Genomic DNA, 24,794 nt, shown 5'->3' on the forward strand with positions numbered 1-24,794 from the left:
TTTTATATTATTTATAAAGTTAACAAATTTGTGGCAAAAAATTATTGACAAAATATATTACTTTCACCAACACCCACCACATCCAAAATATCACTTGATACCACTTCTTTCCCCCACATCACCGTTGCTTCCACCCCACTGGACGTGCTTATATTGAACAAACTTAAGTCGTCAAATAATTTATTCCATTTTTTTTTATTCCGTTGGTTTGTTTTTATCAAATTCTCTTTTATATTGTAATCAATTTTATTTAACACTAAAAGTCATGATTTGTCTGATCGGGTATTATTTGGGTGATCCAGCGGTATATGATGATATTGCCTTATAAGATCTGGTATCATCCACGAAATATTTATTTTTTTTTCCTTACCAATTGTGCGAAAAAATAGCTAACTGTATCTTTCACAATATAACGTTGTGCGTTTGTAAAGACACAAAAATATTATTGTTCACTATTATTCACCAACACCCACCATAATATTTTTGTATCTTTAATATCTCTACCACGTACCCACTACTTCATCCAATACTACTATTAATATTTATTAATATAATTTTTAATAAAATTATTATTCACTAATATAAAATATGTATTTATTAGATCAATTAAGGGGACATTTATGATGAAAAATTAATCAATAATTTATTATGAGAAACTAATGGGATACTAATTAATAAAACATTTATAATAGTTTGGTTGAGAAAACCAAGACCGTGGATTTATCTTCTTCCTAAACAAATTTTGGCCATTAATTACATCACCTTTAGTTCAGTGTAGATTTATCTAGCGCTTAACCCGTGCTGAAACGGCATGGGCATAATTTTTATCTGGATATTAAATTTAATATTTGTTAATTATCTAGTTTACTCTCCTTATCATTATAAAAATAAAGACAAAACCAATATATATATTTTTACTCTTCAGCCCACAAATCTTTTATCACGTACTCATATATGATTCCTTTCCATTATGTTTGATATTTTGACATTCTCCGAAATAATGTTTATTCTTTCCCTCTTTCACAACAAAACCAACGATATTGATATGTTTTATAGTTTGTAAAGACAAAAACATATTATCGATCATTTGAAATGGTATTTCCCTTCTACATCTCGCTTATTTTAGTGACCGCGCAAAACCAAAACATCGAACTATGTAGAATAAAAAAAAATTACATCACTCAAACTCATTCTTCCTATAAATAATTGTGTCCCATAAGCTCAGAATCCTTGTTTATTTTGTCCCATTCTAAAATGGTCCAAAAAGATTAAAACTCTGAATGAACTCTACAGTACATATTACATCGTATTTTCTTATATTTGAATAACGCAAATAAATACTAATTCATTTATCTAAGCCACTATATCATAAAACGTTGAGACATTTCAGATGGAAATCCGTTCGACTCAGAAAAGTTATATCTCCAATTCTTGAAAACTCTCAGACAGTCTACGACATTGATTTTCTAAATATGAGCCATTTCAGATGGCAACCCACCACCAAAATCACTAATTACCACTATCTTTTCCACCACCATCACTATCGTCACCGGCTCCATGCATCTCTAATCTCAAACACCACCTGGGTCATCCATAATTTCTATGTATGTGATTATTAATAAATTTATTATTTATTTAATAAAAATATGTTTATAAAAATGTAATGAGTTGAAAAGAATTTTGAAAGTTATTATGATTATTTATTAATTATTTTTATTATTTATATAATTATAAAGTATATTTATTAAGATAATTATAAGACTATTTAATAAAAATATATTTAGAAAAATGTAATGGGTTTGAAAAGAATTTTAAAATTTATTATGATTCTTTATTAACAAATTTATTATTTATCTAATGAAAGTATATTTATTAAAATAATTATAAGACATTTATGATAAGAGATTAATAAAGTATTTATTATGAGAAATTAATGATCCAATAATGATGTGAACAACCAGAGCCATGGATTTAACTTTGCTAAAAACGAATCCTAGCCGCTCTTTATCTAGGCCAAGTTGTCCAAACTATGCTTTACAAGGGAGATAAAGTTTACTCTTAAATTTGTACACACTCAAATTTTTTCATCTATTTTATAAACCATTTCAATGAAAATTTCTCTAACATATAATAAAATAGGAGCAAATTTATAATTATTCAATTATAGTTTGATTTCGTCTTTGGAAATTAAACTTATAATTAAAAGTGGTCGAGGAAAATAGTAATTTTTTATCATAAACAAACGGGTAGCTAGCTCAGTTGGTCATCCTTGTTCCTCAAATGTTTCATGTGCTTCAGGAGGTCCCAGGTTCGAGTCCCGATGGCGCAATATTGCAGAATTTGACATGGAAGGTAGAGTTAGCTTGATCCCCTTACGACATAATCAGCCCCCTATCCGTTTGGGCTCCCTTGGCTGGTTCCTCATGAGGCTTGCTGGTAGGCTAGCATGACAACATGTTCAAGTTCAACTAGTGTAGTAGTACGATGTTGGAGCTTAGCTTTAATCTTCCAACTAGTTTCTTGTAATAATACTGTTTATCCAATAATAAAAAATTTATAACAAATAATTAAAATTTAGTGTATATATATGTATATTTAAAAAATTAATTTTTATCTAACCCAATTATTTTATATTAAAAATATTTCAAAAGAAACGTTTATGTTTATCATTTATTATGATTCCTTTATTACAACAATTGGACCTGATATTTTACCAAACGTAATTTAATCAGCTTTAACTTTTAGTTTGTATTACCAAACGCTCAACTGCTCTTTTTACACCACACAATAATGCACAACCAGTGGCGGAACTAGACATTGGATATAGGGATGGCTGGAGCTTTTTTCAGGGCTTGCTTAAGAATAAAACTCATAGACCAATTGTGGCCCAACTTAAAAAAGGCTTTGAAAAAAATGACTTTTTCTCTTGTTAGGGCTGGCTTAAGCTAGCCCTAGTCACAAGGTAGTTCCGCCCCTGTGCACAACAGAAAATCGCCTTTACAGAACTCATAGCAATTCCAAATCAAAACTAAGCCTGATAAACTTGAAATTTGTAAAATCAAAAATGAACAATGTCCGACTTGTAGCATTTCTACAGTGGTTAATTTCTGTCAACAAAAGTCTTCCCTCCCTTTGAGAATATATATACTTTCTTCCCTATCTCAACACTCTAAGAGTATGCTTAAAAAAGAAAAACATCAATAACGTGACTTTATAAAGACAGAGACCAATGTTATCAGTTTGTGGTGTGAGTGAGAAGTGTGTACGATTGATGCCGATTCATTGTCTCCCTTCATCTCATAGTCTATAATTGGATGGATGCAAAGATAGAGAGAGAAGAAGCAGAGAACAAAAATCAAAGAAGGAGAAAAGAAAGAGAAAGAGAAAGAAGGAAGGTTCTGTGAGCAAGTTAAAAGAAAATGGAGAGAACACCACTACTCACGTCTTACAAAATGGGCAATTATCAACTCTCTCACAGGTCTGTGTACTGTAAGTAAGGGTATGGAAGTCTCAAGTTGAGGTTTTTGATTGAAATTTACAGCGAGTAATTATGTGAATAAACGTACAAGTTCATACGATTCTTACAAAGAAAGAAAATACTTATTATTGTTATCATTCTCTTTTTCCCTTTGCGTTCATGATTGTCGTTATAAATCGAAATGGTTTAGATTAAGGAAAATTATTTTTAGTTTACGCTATACAGGAACTATATTGAATAAAACTTTTGTGGACCCCACGATTTAATGGCGGAAATGCTAAACGTACCGCATCTTTTATCCCGCAAAATCTCCAGGCTGAGATAAATCAGGGGACCCACTTGCACCGCTGCATATCCCAATGTTGAGGGCCTTTTATTTCGTTCGTCAGATACCCTCGCGGGAGAAACTGCGGGACACTTTAGCGGTGCGTGTAGCATCACCCATTTAATGGTGCAACGATCCGTCTAGCTCGTCGTCTGCCCTAGTAATCCTGCACAAATATTGTCTGCAGTGATTTGTTTTGAACCCTTTGAATTGTTTTATCATGAATCATGATTACGAGGGTGGTGAAATTATTACTCATTTGTTTTGGAATTGTTAGGGTTGTTTTAGCACCTCTAACAAGATGTAGGTCGTATGGAAACATACCTCAACCACATGCAGTCTTATATTACTCGCAGCGGACCACTGACGGAGGCCTTCTCATCTCTGAAGCTGCTGGAGTATCTGAAACAGCTCAAGGGTACAAATTTTTTTCAGCATTCAAACAATGTTCTATTTCAGGGATTTTTCGTTCAAACTCATCATCCACATATTCCATACTCCATAGATAGTTTTTTTTTATACAAACAATTTCCCTCAAACCAAGTTTCACAATACTGTACTAAATTTAAGTTTAACTTTAATTTGGTTAGGTATCCAGAAACACCGGGAATTTGGACCAAAAAACACGTGGAAGCATGGAAACCAATTGTACAAGCTGTTCATGACAAGGGTGGCATCTTCTTTTGCCAGATTTGGCATGCAGGCAGAGTTTCCACTTATGGTATTTCTTTTTATATTTCCCCCAAACAAAAATTGCATATAAAATCCCAATGTAGAAAAGAGAATTTACTTTTCCTTAAATCGCAATCTAGCTTGGAATGAACACTAATTAATTTGGCAAATTATTACGGATTGTAGGAAGCTCGTAATACAATAGATGGAAAAAAAACGCTATTTAGATGTATTATTGAAGTCCTCAATTGGAATAATTAATAGGGGAAAAGCCACTTTTATTAAAGGGAAAGCTGATTTTAGTCTAAGTTAATTGACTCCGGGTCATCATTGGGTGGATTTAAAATAAGCTTCCCCCTATCAAAAAATGATTTTTGTATTTTAGTTTCCTATCTTCCGGGATTAATCTTTCGTACACATCCTATTTAACCCTAATCTCTTATTTACGTACTAACAAACCTTAGATAATATCAGAATGCTTAGATCATTAATTTGATCCGAGTGTGAAGTGCTAAAATGGAAGAAAACTATGATATCTTCCATTTTGATAACATAATTTGATATTTCAAGAATGATAGTGCTTTCTTAGGTTGAACTGAGATAAGCTTAGTACTATAGAGTATTACTGTAGAATTGCATCAGTGCCTGTAGCCTTGTTGGATCACATATAATTTCAGTACTTGGAGTGTACTTGCAGTCCCCCCCCCCCCCCCCCCCGCGTTTTAGGCCATCTGAACTCTTTTGCAGCTTATAAGTAGAGAACTCCTCATTTTTGAGATCTACAACTTCATTAATATGTCTCTTTCCGATTTAAGTTATCTACAGTTTAATAACTTGATTTTTGTTTTTTATGATCAATCATATGGTCATAATTGTGTCTGCAATGAAACTTTCTTCCATATTATCTTGGGTTTGGAGTGTCCAGGTGATCCGATCTTCCCTTGAATATCCATTAAATTTACCTGGAAGTAGTATAGCATTGTTGATTCGTATTAGTTTTTGATAGCATTAACTTACTTTTAAGATATAATAATCACGGGTCTTGATTCGTAGGAATAATTAAGATTTGTTTCTTAGGTACCGTTTCCATTGCAGCACATATATCATCCAGATAATCAACGTCATTCTCCCGTACGTCCTGTTTGAATGCAACCTTGCACAGAGCATTTAACGAAGTTTCCAAAAAGAAAGGTAATACAGGAATCTAAACAAACTCCAAAACCAAAAATTGATATGGGAAAGCTTATTATGAGATCCACCCAATGTTGACTAAAAGTCAAATAACCTGGACCGAGTCAGCTTTCTCTCCAGTAAAAGTGGCTTTTCCCCTATTAATTATCTTAATTGGCTCTTGTTAAATTGGTTGATCTTTTACCCGGCTAAATTGGGGCATATGCCACTTAATTGGGGCCTATAGCTACATGACAAAATAGGGTCGTTAAGAAATAATTCATAAAAACCCCTTATCCACTATTTATGTTAAAGGCTGATATGCCCTTGTTAAATTAGTGCTAATTCGAAAAATTAAAAAGTGTTTAATCAAGTTAATCCTGAGATTAACTTTCATTAATGCATAATCAAAACCTGTAATTTTTTTTTTTTACTCGGTCCAGAATCGGTTGATGTTAGTGCATTTGTAAACCGATTCTGGGTTGAGTTTTATGCTTGGGAAGATGTAAACCCAGAATCGGAGTTTGATTAATACCCACATAAACCGATTCCTAAAATCAGTCTTTTGTAATGCACATGTAAACCGATTATTCCTTACTTTCAGAAACAATATACTCATTACATAGTTTAGGAAATTAGCCCACTACATATATATAGGACTCAGTATGGGAATTCTAGAATTTGACACATCAAATGCTCGTCAATGAACCTCCGAGCACGTCGGTACAACGTCGTGTATTCTTTGTGGTGAATGAACTTTCTTTCCCCATTACAAATTCTCCATAGCCCGTTGAAACGTTCCAGCTGAAATTCAATGATTTCTTATATGTTAGTATGTGAACTAGTGTAGTTGAAATAGATATAAAAATGATCGTATTACTCACTTTTTCCCTAAGAGGAGATCGTGGATGATAGTGGTACACCATATTTCTAACTATTACGTACTCTCGCATTGCGCCTTTTATGTAGTTGAATCGAAAAGCCAAGTTTCTCCATTTTCGGTTATTGGATTCGCGGTACGCCCTTAAAGAACTCTTTAACTCTCTTCCAAAACATTGAATAGATTTCATTCGGACGTTCGCGGAACGTATTAGCAAAGGATTTAACCAGACACAAATCTTCAAACGGTTCACATTCCATTTTCTAGGCTAAGTGTGTGATGTGAGAGTGGCTCAAAGAGGTTGTCCTTATATAGATGAAGTCTCATCGGCTATTTATTTTTGAATTCCATTCAAACAATCAGATTTTATATATTACCACATAGACCGATTTTGTCCTTACAAAATCATATAAGTTTGCCTCTAACAAATCGGGCTTTTATAATGCACATGTAAACCGATTCTCAAAGTTACAAAACTTTTCTTCATAAAAATCGGATTACATATTTATACATGTAAACCGATTCTAAAAGTTACAGAACTTTTCTTCTTAGAAATCGGATTAAATATTTATACATGAAACCCGATTCTAAAACAGAACATTTGGGAAACTGTCAGAATCGGATTACATATAGTTATATGTAAACCGATTCTGACAGAAAGAATGCTAGAATCCTCCATTTTTTCCACACACATTAAGTCATTCATAAACTAGAAACCAGATTAAGTCATTCATAGACTAGGAGTGTAACCAAACATAATTCGACAATAAGTTTAAGATAAGACATAAGTTTTGACTCCATAATTATCCATCCTTAAAGACATGAATATAACCATTCATTCATGAACATCCCCACCACGACCACGTCCACCGCGTCCTCATTTACCATGTTGGGCGCTGCTCGATGCACCTTCAGTCATCTTTTTTGAGGGGCTCTCTTCCTCTTCTTCTTTGGCTCCTCCTCCTACCCCCCCCCCCTCTCCTCCTCCTCCTCTTCCTCATTATCATCATCATCCTGCTCCCCAAACTTTGCACCAGCTTCTACATCTTCGAGACCATTCAATTCATCAATTAGCTTTTCATTGGCCTTCACATTGTTCCCTTCGCTGATTTCTAGCTTTGCCTGGGTTATCAAGTGTCCGACTCGTCTTCTCTATTTCAATTTCATATAAAAAACATTCAATATATAATGCTAAAACCATTAACAAAATCGTAATTGAGTAAGAATACGCACTATGTAATTGAGAGCCATATCTTTGTCCTCTATCTTGGGCCTCTCATCTACTTGTATCACTCGAGTATGCGAAACTTTGATGTACCACGGTATGTAACCCGTAATTGCCTCGTCATCCGCTCGAGATGGACCATCCAAAGGATATCTGTGGAACGCTCTGTCATTTCATCACTTTCATACTCATCTTCTTCTCCATCAATTTCATCCTCACCTTCTTCTTCATCACTTTCACTCTCATTACTTTCTTCTTCACCACCTTCCTTGCCACCACCTTCCTCATCAGCTTTTTCTTCTTCAATTTCTCTATCACCACCTTCTTGTTCAGTAGGTGTTTTGGAATCAGATTCTTCATGTGTTGGTTACTCCGCTTGAGGTGGTGGGTCACAATCGGATTTTGTTAAGTGCTAATGTAAACCGATTCCAGAAAACGGTTTACTTGATATACATATAAAGTCCGATTCTAATCTACACAATCGGTTTTTGTGAAGACATATGTAATCCGATTCCAACAAAATAAAGATCCAGGAATATTGGCTATAAAGATCCAGGAATATTGGCTACAACAATCGGGCTATTTATACATTAACGTTCACCGATTCCTTTTCACATGCAGAACAATCGGTTTATAAGTTTAAGAACATAATCCGTTTCTAACAAGCATCGGGTTATTTCGACATTAACGTAACCAGATTCTGTGAATACTGAAATTTTTTGATTTCAAAATTCTCGATTTCTAACCTAATGCATGTTACTAAAACCTAATTTAGAGGATTGGGTTGATAGAAAAGTACCTGATTCGACCCATTTCCTCCTCTTGTGCGATACGAGAGGCTTCAGATTGTTTTTGTACTTCCTTCGTTTTATTTCGAATCGCTTCAACAAGTCCGGGATTGTCGTCACTAGAATGATTCCTGTTAGTATCATACTTAGTTCTTGTTGGTTTCGACATTTTATAGAAGAAAGAAAACGATTAATCGCTTTTGAATCGTCGATCATCAACAATTTTTGGTTTCAAGAAAATGAAAAAAGAGGGAGTAGAAGAGATGAAGAATCGGTTTTTAGGTTATAAATGAAAACTGATTTTTGTTAGTTAGGTTTATTAAGGATTGATGGGGATAATTTAGTAATATTAATATTTTTTTGAGGGTAATTTTGGTAGTTTACATAAATATTAGACACCCCTTATCATTGTGTATTAGGTAGATGAAGTAATCTATAATTCCCAACTAAGTGACATAGGTCCCAATTTAGCCAGGATCTTTTAAATTTCAGTGCCACATTATTATTATTATTTATCTTTTTTTAAATTTTAACGCCTCTTTCTTAATCTATTTTTATTTCGGCATTTGTGAGCTTGTTATTTGTTGGCTTGGAACTCTTTATTATGCATTTTTTCCCGCTTTTTATTAATTGGGTTGAGGTACCATTTCTTAATTAAATAACTCTTTTTTCAATGATTTTCGCTTCGACCAATCAAAAAAAAGTTTTAGTTGGTTTGGACTGATTCATTTTTCTTCTTTTATTTAGACTACCAACCTAAAGGGAAAGCTCCGATTTCTTGCACTGATAAAGGATGTACACCAGGCCTAAATGGAGTGGATTGGTCAGCTCCTGATCGATTGAGCATTGATGAAATCACACAAGTTATCGATGATTTTAGGCTCGCTGCAAGAAACGCGATTGAAGCAGGTAATTGTCTTTCATCTTTTTCCTAGAGCGATAAATACGATACCATAATATGTACATTTAGTTGTTATGAATGTGCTACCTCAATGTTACACTACTTCTGCACCTTTTATTGGATGTACGTAGTGACCATCTTTCTAGACATTTGAGCTTTTAAATAAATTGTTACTAAACGTAAACATGGTCATGTTTTCATATATGTTTAGGTTTTGATGGAGTTGAAATCCATGGAGCACATGGTTACCTACTCGATCAATTCATGAAGGACACTGTAAACGATAGAACAGACGATTATGGTGGAACTTTGGAGAAACGATGTCGATTTGTTCTAGAAATTGTTGAAGGCGTTGTCGAAGAAATTGGAGCAGATAAAGTCGGGATAAGGCTTTCTCCTTTCGCAGATTATATGGAATCGGGAGATTCAAACCCAGAAGCTTTAGGCCTTTTCATGGCAGAATCACTAAACAAATTTGGAATTTTATATCTCCACGTGGTAGAGCCAAGGATGGTTACCGAAGAAGATCAGAAAGATACCCCTTACAATAGTTTGACCATGAGAAATGTTTTTAAGGGAACTTTCATTTCTGCAGGAGGTTATACGAAAGTAGATGGTAACAAAGTTATCGGTGAGGGTCATGCTGATCTCGTTGCATTTGGGCGATTGTTTTTGGCTAACCCAGATTTGCCTAAAAGGTTTGCCATTGATGCACCTCTAAACAAGTATAATCGTGATACTTTTTACACACCAGACCCAATTGTTGGGTACACGGATTACCCATCTTTAGATCAAGGTAATTAGCAGAATTGCTGCTATTTTGTTTTCTGTTTTGACTTGATCTTGTTTGTGTATAACTTCGTGAGATGAGATTGTTGAAATCTTGTGTTTAATGGGGTTTTAATATAAAATGCACTTTGCTATTTGGCATGGTACCTCATTTAGTTTGATGTTGTAACTGGGTCCTTTGAGTCCACCTATGTTGGATGGTACAATATTTTTATGATCTCAGTGGCACACCATGGTCCATGGAGTCAGGACTCTAAATTTCACCCTGGACGACTATGTTATCTTCTAGGAGCTTCTGTTTAAATAGCAACGCAAAATACTTCCCCAAGATCTGGGATATGGGAACCACAATTCCCAGCTTCCACAGCAGAATTTTCTTTTTTATATATACAAAGAGAAACTGGCTGTTAGAGCATTGCTCGGTCGAACTCGCATGCGTTGCTATCTGAAGCATGTTTGTCAATGTTTGTGATCAAAATTATAAGTCTTGATTTCTAGTCTATTATAGCTAAGTCTGAGATTAGGATAGAAAGTGTAGTTGAGCTCAAGGACTTCATGGCGACTCATCATACAAGTAGAAGAACTACTCAAGAAACCGGTGGAACTTCTCGACAAAAAGGTATGTGAAGACTTGAACTTATCTGTCACTCAAAAGTCTATCTACTCTATCTCCTACTCTTTGAGACAAGAAGTCGTATGCTATATATATAGACTTGGATTATACACATTTGGTATTTCGAGCCGAGTATACCTCGCCTATCTATATCTCGAAATATGTGTTGGTAAGCTTTTCGCTTCGATCAAGTTATCTTTACCTTGTGACGAAAGTCATGATATGTTTCAATCACTTTGAAAATTTCTTTGACGAGAAATGGTGTAACAACTATATAACGTCCTCTAAGAATGTTTCAATGATTGGAATGAGAGTTTAGATTACATAACCAATGGTGGACATAAGCATTGTTTTGGAAACACATTTATGTATAAGTCCTATTCCTTGAACCAAAGTTTGCGAACTTTGTTGATCAAGAGAACCGGAAGAATGGCGTGAGCCAAGTCCGCGAACTCAGTCCGTGAACTGCCGAAGTTCTCAAACCCGAGAATTTCTGCTGGAGTTGACGAACTACTTGCGTGAATCTAGTCAGCGAACTCAGTCCAGAGCCCCATATCCATATTTGTTAGCCCCAACAAAGAAGGAGTCGACTTTCAACGAGATAATAAAAACATTTAAGCAGGTGAACATCAACATTCCATTATTAGAAGAAATTAGGCAGATGCCCTCTTATGCCAAGTTCCTTAAAGATCTTTGTACACGAAAGCGTAAGCTGAATTTCCATAAGAAAGCCTTTTTAACTGGTCAAGTAAGTTCAATTCTTCTGAACCAAACACCCCCTAAGTATAAGGACCCTGGATGCCCCACCATATCTTGTGTGATTGGTAATCATGTAGTTGATAAGGCATTGCTTGACTTAGGAGCTAGTGTTAACTTACTCCCATACCATGTGTATACCCAGCTAGGACTTGGTAAGTTGAAACCGACCAAAATGACACTTCAATTAGCTGATAGGTCTGTCAAAGTGCCTCGTGGAGCCATAGAAGATGTTCTTATTGAGGTTAATAGGTTCATATACCCAGTGGATTTTGTTGTTCTAGATACCCAGCCTGTTCAGGACCCAAGTTCTCAAATATCGGTGATTTTAGGTCGCCCATTCTTAGCCATATCTAATGCTGTCATCAATTGTAGAACCGGAATTATGAACATATCTTTTGGTAATATGACTACTGAGCTAAATGTCTTTAATGTCATTAAGTCTTCTGAGATAGATGATTTAGAAGTGGTGAACATGATTAGCACTCTAGTTCATGATCCTTTAGCTTGCACTATGTTTGATAATCCATTATTTGATGAACCTTTCAGTGCTTCGGAGGATGTAACCATGGCGAACACATTAGTTGATGAGCCTATGCTAGAGATTTTCTTTGATAATCCATTATATGAGGATGTTGTTCGTTTAGATGAACAATCCCCAAAAGAAGCTAGTATCTGTGCTGACTTTATGGATCCTAGAACCCATCCCATAGATTTTGGTCCATTTGAGGATATTGTTCACCCTAAGTTTGGGGGTAATGATGACTCTAGTGATCGTCATGTATCCGTAATTGAAGTCCCTAACTTGGGACTCGAGCTTTGTGCGTCTAAGATACTACTTGAGTTTCTTCAAACTCTGCTACCCGATCCTCCAAATATTGTCCATGAAGAAACCCAATTCTTAGAGACATGTCATTCAGTTTAACCTGTTTTCCTAGACACTTATATAGAGCCCAAAGAGACACCCCAGATAAATTTAGTTTCCTTGATGAAAGCCCTAGATCAAGTTATGCTCCGTCAGCTCATTTTTTTAATCCAAGATGGTAGTCTTTCTTTTGTGTTTGCTCTATTTGGTTCTGAGGACCCGCAACTATTTCGGCTATTGGTATATGACTTTGGAAGGTGACAATACTTTTTGAGGTATTTGATGTCCAGCTAAAGACTTTAAATTTAGCATTTTCTAGGAGGCACCCACGCTCATGCTTACGGTAATATCCTTCCTTATTTCTTTTTCCATCCATCAAGTGGTAACAGTTTCTCTTTGTTCATGCTTTTAATTTCATCTTTAGAACATTGAGGACAATGTTAGATTTAAGTTTGGGGGTGGGGAAGAAACTTTTTGTTAGCTTTTAGTTGCAATAAATAAACTCCAAAGCCTAGAAATTGATGCTTATTAAGGTTGGCACTAACCAATCTAAGTGGATGGGAACATCTTGGTTGTAGGAGTTGAGGAACCAATCTGATTAAATGGAAACATATAAAGAGTCTATTCATAAAAGCACAGAGCTCAGGTGTTAGAATTTAAAAAAAAAAAACACATGGTAGTTTCGCCATATCTCGTTGAATCCTAATCCTTATGTTTTTATTTTTTAAGTGATTTGGTGGGGAACACGATTCAAGTTGTTACCATTGCTAGGGTGAAATAGAGTGATTGAGATACGAAAAAAAAAAAAAAGACGGACCATCAGACCAACCCGAATAAATCCAATAAAGTCGACCACTGGTGCCCTTGTATATGCCAGTTGTGTTGACCTAGAGTTAGGTTTATCGACCACTGGTCCCCTTGTATATGCCAGTGTGTTGATATTAGTCATACCGGTATCTCAGTCCATTAGGATAGGTTCATCTTGGCAGAGGCCTTCAGACAGATATGGGAAACACCGTTCACTTTAAACCGTCTATTTTTTCTCTTTATCCATCTTCTTAATCTTTTCATGTGATTGGTTGACTCCGGTTATGATGACCAGAAACTATCTAAGTAAAGCTCTGTCACTTATATATGAATTTTAGTATGCTGAGTGCAAACTCGTGTACAACAATTGGAATTTCGCATCAGGGTACTTCTTCCCGTAGACAATGAGAGTATGCCAACCAAGGAGATTCTTTAGTGCCTTCCAAGGTTCTGTGTAGATAACTAGGGTCTGGAGTAAAGGTTTTTATGGGTACACCTCTGGTAAACCCTCCCGAGATTATAACTCGGTCACTATGGCCACCTAGTGAGTTAGGATTTTATTTTATAGATTAGTTTTGCTCGAGGACTAGCAAATAATAAGTTTGGAGGTATTTGATAGACACATTTTTGTGTCAGAATTGTCCTCATTCTCTGTATTGTTAGTGCTTGATTTTCTACTTATTATGGTGTTTTTATATTTGTGTAGGTGTTTTCGGAGAAATACACTTGTGTGGAAAAAGTTGCTCAAAAAGTGCTATTTGAACCCCCGGAGAAAAGTAATAAAGGCACCCTCATTTTGGATAAGGAAACCCCAGGCACCCCCTGTTGTTAAAGGCGCCCGTGTTTTGGATCAGGGCACATCTTCTTCTTCATTTCAAATTTCTAAATTGACGGGAGATAGTGCAGACGCAGGCAGAATTAGGGTTGATGTTTTGATCGCGTTCTAGGGAAATTGAAGGGCTGAAACTCATTGGGTTTGTCTATTTTGATCCAATAGAGATAGTAATGGTCGTCGTTTATACCAGAATTGGCTAGAACGGTGGATATAAGGGTTGAACATTTTCCCGGGTTTTCTTCCTACGGAAACTTTGTTAAGATTTTGGTTACGTTGGAATGAGACTCGAGCACTGGATTTGGTTTCTTTGGGACTGTTTGGACCAAACGGGGATGGTATGGTTGATGGTTTCAGTTAGAGTTGGCTGCATCGTGGGATTGAAGCAAACAGAGCAACACATTCGTGGGAGAGTTTTTCACGGGATTTGCTATGAATTTCATGTGATGGTGGGACTCTAATTCGTGTGTTGCTCATGTTTGGAAAGTGCTTGGCCGCTGCAGAGACGTGAAGGAGTTAAGTAAGGAAGTTTCAGCATTGTTTGGCATCGTGAGAAGAGAAGAAAATATTCATAAGGAGATATTCTTTACTGCCGAGTAAATGAAGAATTATATAGAGTTGTGACGGGATATTTCGGTGCCGTGAGGCTATATAAACTGTTGAAGAGCAACAGAAGAGATGATGAGGAGTTTGGGGGATAGTTTAGAGCTTCAACAGAGCTGAAAATCAAGTTGCAGGAAAACTGTTTTCTGATGGTGCACTGAAGAACATGAAGAACATAAGACGCATCAGAACTGTCGTTTAGCTACAGTGTCAGTGACAAATAGTTTGTATCATTCTCTGTAACAGTGACAATTGCAACAATTATAAGCGTTACAAATTGCTGTTTTCACTCTACTCATCTTTGTAAGCACCTATTGAGCAATGAAATTAACTTTTGAGTGTGTTTCCATGATGATGAGCTAAACCCAACCCTTGGGGCGACGGAGGAAGCTAACTTGCCAAAGAAAATGTGGTAATTCTTAATTATTTAATTTGTGTAATTTTTATTTATGATTATTTGCCTAGATAGAAAATGGATTTTATGATTTTTGTTAAACAATTGTATTTTCTATTGATGGAACATGCTTAGCCTAGGGTTTTGATGTCTCAGGCTTTGGATTAACATTTGTTGTTTCTAAAAATCTACTTTTGCAAGAGTTGAGAATCAAATTGAACGTGTGAAATTGCATGGTTATAATAGTATCACTTTGGAATTGGTAAATAGCGGAATCCTAGCCCCAGTCTCTCCATAATTCTCACAACACTATTTATTCGAGTTTGATATTTTTATTTATAAAAATTAAGTCTAAAAAAAGCTGCTTTCACAAGTATTGAACGAACCATTACTTACCACTTCTACAACCACTGTAAAAATATCATCATCCACCGCTTTGGAGATATTTGGTAGAGCTTGAAGTTTAGTTGAATGAAGTATATGCATGAAGAAGTATTATGAATTTCTAGTTATATATGTAATGTAATTTTAAACGTACTTAAATGAAACAAAAAAGAGTATTATGGAGTTATTACCAGAACTAATTAAAATTTCTACTTAATGAAAAAAGAGCATTCTACTTAATGAAAAAAGACTATTATGGTTAAATAAAGTAGTGAATATGAAATTTACTCTTCATTCTCATACAATGATCCATCTCCTTCATAATCGTATTGATATTCATAGGTATCCACGTCGGTTACCCTCACAAACTTCCGGTAAGACATCATCCATCACCATGTTCGAAATATCACCATCTCTCAAACCATCTCCATGTCGTTGCCAAAAGTGTGAAGTGAGTTCCTGGCGAAGTTCCGTCCAATGCGCAGGGTTGTACAATACACGAGGAGATAATCTTGTCTTTCCTTGAATTGGCAGTTGAGGTTCTTGTCCTGTGATCCTCCCCCATTCCTCATCGTGATATTTCATCTCAACACACATATTGTGCATTATCAAGCACCCCCTCATAATCGCCATCATGTCCGATTTTTTTATAATAACGACATGGTTTCAATATAATGCCAAACTTAACCTTTAGACCACCAAATGCACGTTCTATGTCCTTCCTTTTTACTTCTTGATATTCATTGAGAAGAGATTCTCTATGTTTGAGGCGGGTTTGTATGCTTGCACAATGCAATCATACATATGATATGCTCCATCTCTTAGGTAGTACCCATTGTCGTGGTTTTTGCCATTGATTTGAAAATGACAAGGAAGTGCTACACCATTAAGTTGTATATCGAACAAACCCGAAGCATGCAAGTTGTTCTTCCCTCCCAACCCCAAATAGGAATGTCATATCCATCTATCATATGAAGCTACCGCATGCAGAACAACCATGGGATTTGACTTATTACCCACGTGGGATCCTGATTGATCCATTGGACATGCTCTTTATTTCCAGTGAAAACAATCGACACTACCAAGCATCCTAGGAAATTCACGAACTTCATTTTCTGCCAAATTTCTTTCAGTATCTTGAGCGGTAAGCTGACGCATGTATCAACCATTAGAAATCCAAATAATATTAGCATAATAGTAGATAGTGGTTGCTTCCATTTGTGTGTAATCATCTAGAGAATATGGTGCAATACTTTTGGCAAACTGTTTCATCACGCAACCATTTTCATATATGGAATATGGCCAGGAATACCACAAGCATCTGTTTTTTTGGCAAAAATGATGGTCATAATCACAAACTTTCTCTAAAATTCACAGAAAAAGGGGACGAGGCAAAGCAAACCGACCTTTGAACTTCTTTGTCCCATACGTATAATTGAAGTTGAAGTATTGTTGCATCATCTTAGAATTTGGCTGCGCGGAATGGTACGGCGATGTCAACCAGTTTGATTGGTCAAGCGTTGTTCCATTCAGCGAAAAGTGCAAAAATAAATAAAAATTGACGATACACCATTCAGCGCATCCTCGTTGTTTGGTTCTGCGACTAGCATGCTAGATTAGCACCACCGTAGGACTTAGGGTGTTGTCCTAGCTACCAATGTAGATGCTAGATTAGAAGACCATGGGATTAGCCTAACGATGTTTCAAATTTATCTATTTGATTTCTCCTAGGGTCGACGGTTGAGTTATTTTATTGTATATTTTATATTGTACTACGTGTCTTATTAAGCAAAGTATGATGCAGAAGCTTTTGCGAGATCCTTTTACTTTTAACCGGATGTGATTTTGTTTTTCTTTGCACAACTCATACAAATATCTGTGATCATATGATTTTATTTGTTAATTCTCCGTATCGTGGTTGTGCTTTTTGTGGATTATGTTACTTACCAAACTTCATATATTCATACATGTGACAGTAAACAAAATTTTAACTAGAGTGTGACCCGTTGACTAAGTTAAGTGAGGGTACAAATTTTGTGATGTTACGGTAGAAAACGAAAGAAAGATCTACAACAACAAAGGAAGTACATGGAATTCAAAACTTCCGTGATCTTCTAATGAGAATTTTACTCTCTTCTTATCCTAACATTCCGCAATGGATAACAACCCAAATCCCGGGATGTTACATCACGGGTCATACTCTAGTCTTTCTACAAGAAAAGATAGCAGCATTAGCCAATGTTTTCTCTTGAAAGTAAAAGAATAAGGAGAAAAACATATTATTATACCTGGCGAGATTGGAGTATACCCAGATTAATTAGGGTATATCCATTTTATTCCTATCCAAACTAGTGTGTTAAGGGGTGTCTAAGAGGTGTTAAAAGACCAAATTGCCCATACTAAAAAACCATGTCGACCAAAACATATTAAAAAAAATAATCAAAATCTTTCTTCTATACTCCAACTATACATGTGAAATAATTAAAAAAAAGAAAAAAAAAAACAACGAAGAATCAAAACGAACCAAAAGTCGGCAAGGTATTTTTTGTCGACCATGCCGACTAAAATATAGTCGGCAGGGTATAAGATTGAATACCATGCCGATTTTTCATTTCTGAAATTAGCAGTTACAGGGTCGACAAGATATCCATCTCTATACCTGGCCGACTAAAATATAGTCGGCAGGTTATGAAATTAATACCTTGCCGACTAATGCATGCATTTGTAACACCTTCTCTGTATGTCAAAAATCCTATAGTGGGCAGGGTATTTTTTTATCGACCTTGCCGGCCATAAGTTGTCGGCATGTTCTTCATCCGCAGACCTTGCCGGCCAGATATAGTCGACATGTTCTTTATCCGTAGACCTTGCCGACTTTTCATATTTTCAGAACTGAAAAATGTTGATTCCTTTTACAATTTTGAGTATAAAATCGCCCAGTAGCTCTACAATCCCATATTTATAAGTGTTTGAGTAGTACGATTTCATTTCCGTTACAAGTAGAATTCTTTTAAAAAAAAAAATAAAATCTACCCACATCCATGAGTTCAATCTAAAAGAAAACCTAATTTCAAAATTTTAATCAACTAATTAAATTAATTATCATAATCACATTTATTAGTGTTAATTTATCAGAGATTAGTCATTTTTGTAAATATGTGGACAAGGAGCTTTATGTTTTACTTCAAAATGACCTTATTTTATCTCATTTGGTATACCCCAATTAATTTGGGTATACCCCAATCAAGCCAGGTTATTATAGTAGAAGTATGAAGACTGAAATTATACTGATTTCCAAATTTGGAAGATGAAGATTCGGTCGGAACTGGCATTGGTTAAATTTTGGGAATAATATGTATAAACTTGAATTAGCAAAAAAAACAAAAGTGAACAATTGTGATGAGAAGTATTTAGTCAAACGAAAGTTTTCCCTCATGCAAGAGTTATCACTCCTCCCTATAGCAACACTCCGTGTACGGTCAAATGTAAAACACAGTTGTCTCAGGTCTCATGATATAATTTGATTCTAAAAAAGATATAAAATTCTGATGAAGTAGGAAACACAAATCAAATAAAGGAAAAGAGAAGAGTAGCGAAGAGAAAGAAAAAGGAAAAGGGAAACACAGTTGTCTCAGGTCTCATGACATAAGGTTCTTGTATGACAGACTCCCAAGTGTTCTTGATTATCGATGGATTAAGAATCTCAGATCCTTCTTAGTTGACAATAATACTTTGTCGGCCCCACAAATTAGTGGTCGTAGGTACATATCCAGCTTGCCATCACCGGGACTAACCCGACCCTAGGAAAAAAGTGAAGTGAAACCAGCACAAACACAATAGAGCTGTGTTTAGTCCTTTTTATGCTTCGGTTTAACCCATTTTCTTGTTTTGTCATGATCCTGTACCTTTAGGTGAAATTGTTATTTCGTCCGAAACAAAAATATGCTAACAAGTTTTTGATTTTTGCTAGGGTTGTTTTGGCACCTCTAACAACAAATAGATCTTACGGAAACGTAGCTCAGCCACATGCAGCCCTGTATTACTCGCAGCGAACCACCAATGGAAGCCTTCTTATTTCTGAAGCTACTGGAGTATCCGAAACTGCCCAAGGGTACACTTGCTCATTTTTAAATTTGTTGCAATTTACCGACTAAAAGATACAGTAATTGTTTGATATTTTTTTAAAAGATAACTTGCAGCAAGATAATTGTTTGATACAGTGGATTGGCCAACTCCCCATCGATTGAGCATTAATGAAATCGCACAAGTCATCGATGAATTTAAGCTTGCAGCAAGGTATGCGATGGAAGCAGGTAATCGTCTTTTATCCATTTCCTCGAGCGGCAAATATGGTACCATTAACAAAAAATACTTTTGAGTGTTATGCATACGCTAACTCAATGTTGAAACTATAAACTATTGAGTTACCAGGTTTCGAGTGTTGTTGTAACTAATTTTCGTTTTTTTCTGCATGAAATTTGAACTTTTGGAATAAATTGTTCTTAAGGCCATGTTATTCATATGCATCTAGGTTTTGATGGGGTCGAGATTCATGGTGCACATGGTTACATTCTCGATCAATTCATGAAAGATGCAGTGAATGATAGAACAGACGAGTACGGTGGAACTTTAGAGAAACGATGCCGGTTTGCTCTAGAAGTTGTTGAAGCTGTCGTCGAAGAAATTGGAGCAGAAAAAGTCGGAATAAGGCTCTCTCCTTTTGCGGATTACATGGAATCTGGAGATTCATATCCTGAAGCTCTCGGTCTTTTCATGGCTGAATCACTAAACAAATTTGGAATTTTATATCTTCACGTACTAGAGCCTAGGATGGTCACCCTGGAAGAACCTCAAGATACCCCTTACAGTAGTTTGGCAATGAGAAAAGCTTTTAAGGGAACTTTCATTACTGCCGGAGGTTACACGAAATTTGACGGAAACAAAGTCATCGGAGGATCGTACTGATCTCGTTGCATACGGTCGTTTGTTTTTGGCTAATCCAGATTTGCCTAAACGGTTTGCTACCGATGCATCTCTAAATAAGTATGATCGTAGTACTTTTTGCACACCTGACCCAATTGTTGTTTACACGGATTACCCGTTTCTAGATCAGGATATTTAGTTCAGTTCCTAGAAAAAAAATATATTTTGATTTGTTTTCACTTGATTTTGTTTGTTTGTACAATCCAAATTAGAATACCATAAATAATTAAGAATTTAATACCAAAACCATTACACCTTGTTGTTTGTACCTGACTCTGACTCATCCGAGTCTTCGGAATCTGACTCATATCAACTAACTTATCTGGATTTGACTCAATATGTTTGTTTTTCGAATCAGTTCTTACTCAAAAATATATAAATCAGTGACATGGTCCCATAAGTCATGAACATTTTATTTCCTTATTCAAATGATCCGAGTTAGATCACATCGCGAGTCAAATCGGACTCGAAATAAAAAAAAGGATTCAGACGTCGAGTCGGTGAAAAACAAACACCCTCTCATTCATACACCTCGCATGACAACTGAACATCGAATCTCGCATTCTAAACCGACATCTACAAAGTAGACCAATATGAAGCGGCCGAACAATGTAAATGCGATCTCAATGGAAAACGTGAAACTTGTTTTTTTTTTTTTTTTTTTGTCTAGATGAAGAAATAGCCGCACCAGCCATTTTTCCTCTTTGAACGTCAAAATGAAGCGAGCTCAATGTGGTGCACAGTGTGTATAAACTTGACTGAGCTTTTGAAAAACAAAATTGATGGTCAATTTTGATGAAATCTTCCCTCCTGTAAAGAGTTATCTTTCCTCCCTATAGCAACACTCCAAAAGTGTGAACATATTCATACCGTGACTTTTCATCAAGGAAAGATATTTTGGTGCGTCTGTGGGTCAAATGTAAACACAGTTGTCGGTTTGGTGGGGATGACAGTGACAATCATTGGTGTACGATTCCATTTCTCACATTATAAAGATAGAGAGAATTATGAAGAAGCAGAAAACAAAAATCAAAGGAGGAGAAGAGAAGGAAAACTGTGTGAGGAAATTAGAAAGAAGAAATGGAAACAACACCACTACTCAAACCTTACAAAATGGGCAATTATCAACTCTCCCACAGGTATGTGTGTACTGTTTTGTGATTAAACTTTCGAGTTCATAAAATTTACACAAAAACAAATCGTTTTTCTCCCTTTGAGTTGATGATTGAAGGATTAAGTAATCTCAGATGGAAGGATTAAAAACCTCAAATTGTGTTATTTTGTGTGCTCCACAGTTTAACGTTGTAGGTAATTATCAGCAATACTGTTTTAATCATTAACCTTGCAATAAACTGTCCAGCTAACCATCACGGGCCTTACCTGACATCAGAAAAAAGTGCCTTTCCCTAATACAAATGTGCTTAATCTTTTGTGTTTGGGTTTAACCTTAACTGAAAGTGAATTATAATAACAAGTTTTTTTTATTTTGATAGGGTTGTTTTGGCACCTCTAACAAGAAGTAGGTCTTACGGAAATGTACCCCAACCACATGCTGCCCTATATTACTCGCAACGAACTACTAATGGAGGTCTTCTTATTACTGAAGCCACTGGAGTATCTGAAACAGCTCAAGGGTATCATTTCTAGTTTTCGAATGTTTTGAAGTTACTAGCTAAAAGTGTTACTCCATTAGTATTTTACTTCTGTTGAAGATAATTTTACTGAAACCAAGTCTAGCAAAATTAAATTGAGGTTAATTTTATTTTGTCAGGTACCCGGAAACACCGGGAATTTGGACGAAAGAGCATGTAGAAGCATGGAAACCAATTGTACAAGCTGTTCATGACAAGGGTGGCATTTTCTTTTGCCAGATTTGGCATGTAGGCAGAGTCTCCACTTACGGTATTTTCTTATCACTCTTCCTGATATCTCTCCACAAAGAAAATTACTATCCAAGGATGAACACCAATTTCTTCTTTGTTTTCTTTCATTTAGACTACCAGCCTAATGGGAAAGCTCCAATTTCTTGCACCGATAAGGGATGTACACCCGGCCTTTACGGAGTGGATTGGCCAGCTCCCCATCGATTGAGCATTGATGAAATCCCACAAGTCATCAATGATTTTAAGGTCGCTGCAAGATATGCGATTGAAGCAGGTAAATTGTTTTCTTGTTCTTCTTATAATATGGACCATTTTCTAATGTTTTTCCTGTAACTCTTTTAGGCTTTGATGGAGTTGAGGTCCATGGTGCAAATGGTTACCTTCTCGATCAATTCATCAAGGATACAGTGAACGACAGAACGGACGGGTACGGCGGAACCTTAGAGAAACGATGTCGCTTTCCTCTAGAAGTTGTTAAAGCCGTCATTGAAGAAATTGGAGCAGATAAAGTCGGAATAAGGCTATCTCCTTTCGCAGATTACATGGAAACAGGTGATTCAAACCCTGACGCTCTTGGCCTATTCATGGCCGAAGCATTAAACAAACTCGGAATTTTATACCTGCATGTGATAGAGCCAAGGATGGTCACCTTGGCAGAGGCTCAGGAAACTCCTCATAGTAGTTTACGAATGAGGAAAGCTTTTAAGGGAAGTTTCATTTCAGCTGGAGGTTATAAGAAAGATGACGGAAACAAAGTTGTCGAAGAGGATCATGCTGATCTCATTGCATATGGTCGCTTGTTTTTGGCTAACCCGGATTTGCCTAAACGGTTTGCAATTGATGCACCTCTTAATAAGTATAACCGTGATACGTTTTACATACCTGACCCAGTTGTTGGTTACACAGATTACCCATTTCTAGATCAAGCTAATTAGTTCGATTGTCACGTAGAACAATTGATTTAGTTTGTTTTCCTGTTTTTACTTGATCTTATGTAACTTCCTGAAACGAGAGTAATAAGATCATTTGTGTGCTGCTGCTGTAATTTATTGGGAATTTTATATGAAATGCAATTCTCGATTTTTATATATATATATAGTACCTCGTTTAATTTGATATGTAACCAGGTACCGCACCTCTGTAGGAGTTTGTTGTTATAGCTATAAAGCCACCTTAGGCTGAATGAGGGTTGGCCTCAATGAAATGCACCTCGACCTGCGTCACAGTGAACGAAGATGTGTGTTTTTGTTTACCTAGTTTTCTGGTGTGGAGTGCGGGACGGAGAGTCCACTCATTTGTATCTTCTCCAGTGACGTAATCACGGACGTCAGCGATGTAGACAGAAAATGATATCTAAAAGCCGCCCCAATAATTGGAGAAATAGTTTCTGTCCGGAAACCAAAAACATATTGCGTAAGCAAAAGATCATTGAAGCCAAAGTCAAACCTACTTCATAAAATGTTGACATGTAAGGACTGTTTCGCCATTCAAGGTCAAACCAAATGTATTCAGAATGTGGAATTCAATCAATCTATAGTGTTTCCACCAATTCTTGTCTGATAATAATCCTGCCCGTATAAACATTTCGATCATTCCAGAATTCCAGAAGGATCAAACATAATTGTTGTCAAACATACATTATATTACGCATAAGCTCTCATATGTTTTGTAAAAGGTGCAACCCCCCCCCCCCCCCCCCCCCCCCCCCCAGCTCTAGGCCAACTGGATAATCCTTGATTGCATTAGGATTATATGATCCTTCCAAAAAACAACATTAACATCTTAACGTTCAATGGATTGCTTACTCAAAAAGAATTGCGGCCAAATAAGAACAGGCCAAATTGAAAAAGTAAAAATATATTTTCTTTTTAGAATCTTTTTTAAAAACGTGGGAAGTAATACCTAGTTTAAGACCCGGAAGACCCGGTGAACTTGGACACAATAAATCCACTCTTCCATGTCTTTTCCTTCTCTTTTGGTGATAGGTGACCCTGCTCATGACGTTGCAATAGTCACAAATTATAAGCCAACTTCGTTCAACTTAAAGTTTTTAAACACTTCCAAAATGTGTATTATAATGTACTAATGATTTCACGGATCCTTAAACAAACATTAAATTGATTCAATGGTTCAACGAAAAAGGAAGAATTTGGTGATCCGAAAAACAAACATTAAATGAAAACTGTAAGCATGTATCTTTCGGTAACCCAATGAATTTGGACGCAGAAATCCTTTCTCCTTAGTTTTGTGGTGATCCGATGACATTAGCAATGATGTTGTCAATACTCAACACAGAATTTTTGAAAATTGTATCATGGAAAACTACGGGACAAAATCAGACACACTCAAGATTTTATCTCCTAGCAAATTCCCAATGACGGTTCCAAATATCACAAGAAACTTTAATGGGTCTGCTGACACAGCAGCCAAATATTGTAAGAGAAGT

General features: G+C 36.1%; 2 protein-coding genes and 1 pseudogene across 2 annotated transcripts; all 3 read left to right on the forward strand.

Annotated features, from left to right (window-relative positions):
* Positions 1-3,327: 3,327 nt before the first annotated feature.
* LOC113301121 (12-oxophytodienoate reductase 2-like) lies at positions 3,328-10,375 on the forward strand. The gene is made up of 5 exons (XM_026549887.1): positions 3,328-3,478; positions 4,081-4,221; positions 4,394-4,524; positions 9,286-9,447; positions 9,651-10,375. Exons 1-5 carry the CDS (start codon positions 3,420-3,422, stop codon positions 10,241-10,243), a joined length of 1,086 nt encoding a protein of 361 aa, XP_026405672.1. The 5' UTR covers positions 3,328-3,419; the 3' UTR covers positions 10,244-10,375.
* Positions 10,376-19,719: 9,344 nt separating this feature from the next.
* LOC113301342 lies at positions 19,720-20,604 on the forward strand (annotated as a pseudogene).
* Positions 20,605-21,488: 884 nt separating this feature from the next.
* LOC113306540 (12-oxophytodienoate reductase 1-like) lies at positions 21,489-23,438 on the forward strand. Its single transcript, XM_026555466.1, has 5 exons — positions 21,489-21,604; positions 21,959-22,099; positions 22,237-22,367; positions 22,461-22,622; positions 22,691-23,438. The coding sequence occupies exons 1-5, from the start codon at positions 21,546-21,548 to the stop codon at positions 23,281-23,283; spliced, it is 1,086 nt and encodes a 361-aa protein (XP_026411251.1). The 5' UTR covers positions 21,489-21,545; the 3' UTR covers positions 23,284-23,438.
* The last annotated feature ends 1,356 nt before the right edge of the window (positions 23,439-24,794 follow it).

Source organism: Papaver somniferum, chromosome 8, assembly GCF_003573695.1.
Source record: "Papaver somniferum cultivar HN1 chromosome 8, ASM357369v1, whole genome shotgun sequence".
Classification (NCBI taxonomy): domain Eukaryota; kingdom Viridiplantae; phylum Streptophyta; class Magnoliopsida; order Ranunculales; family Papaveraceae; genus Papaver; species Papaver somniferum.

Excerpts from the sequence above, each read along its gene's own strand:
- LOC113306540 (XM_026555466.1), top strand. The coding sequence starts at position 21,546 with ATGGAAACAACACCACTACTCAAACCTTACAAAATGGGCAATTATCAA. Across the intron at positions 21,605-21,958 it reads AATTATCAACTCTCCCACAG|GGTTGTTTTGGCACCTCTAA; the intron begins GTATGTGTGTAC and ends TTATTTTGATAG. Across the intron at positions 22,368-22,460 it reads AGGCAGAGTCTCCACTTACG|ACTACCAGCCTAATGGGAAA; the intron begins GTATTTTCTTAT and ends TCTTTCATTTAG.
- LOC113301121 (XM_026549887.1), top strand. The coding sequence starts at position 3,420 with ATGGAGAGAACACCACTACTCACGTCTTACAAAATGGGCAATTATCAA. Across the intron at positions 4,222-4,393 it reads GTATCTGAAACAGCTCAAGG|GTATCCAGAAACACCGGGAA; the intron begins GTACAAATTTTT and ends TAATTTGGTTAG. Across the intron at positions 9,448-9,650 it reads AAGAAACGCGATTGAAGCAG|GTTTTGATGGAGTTGAAATC; the intron begins GTAATTGTCTTT and ends ATATATGTTTAG.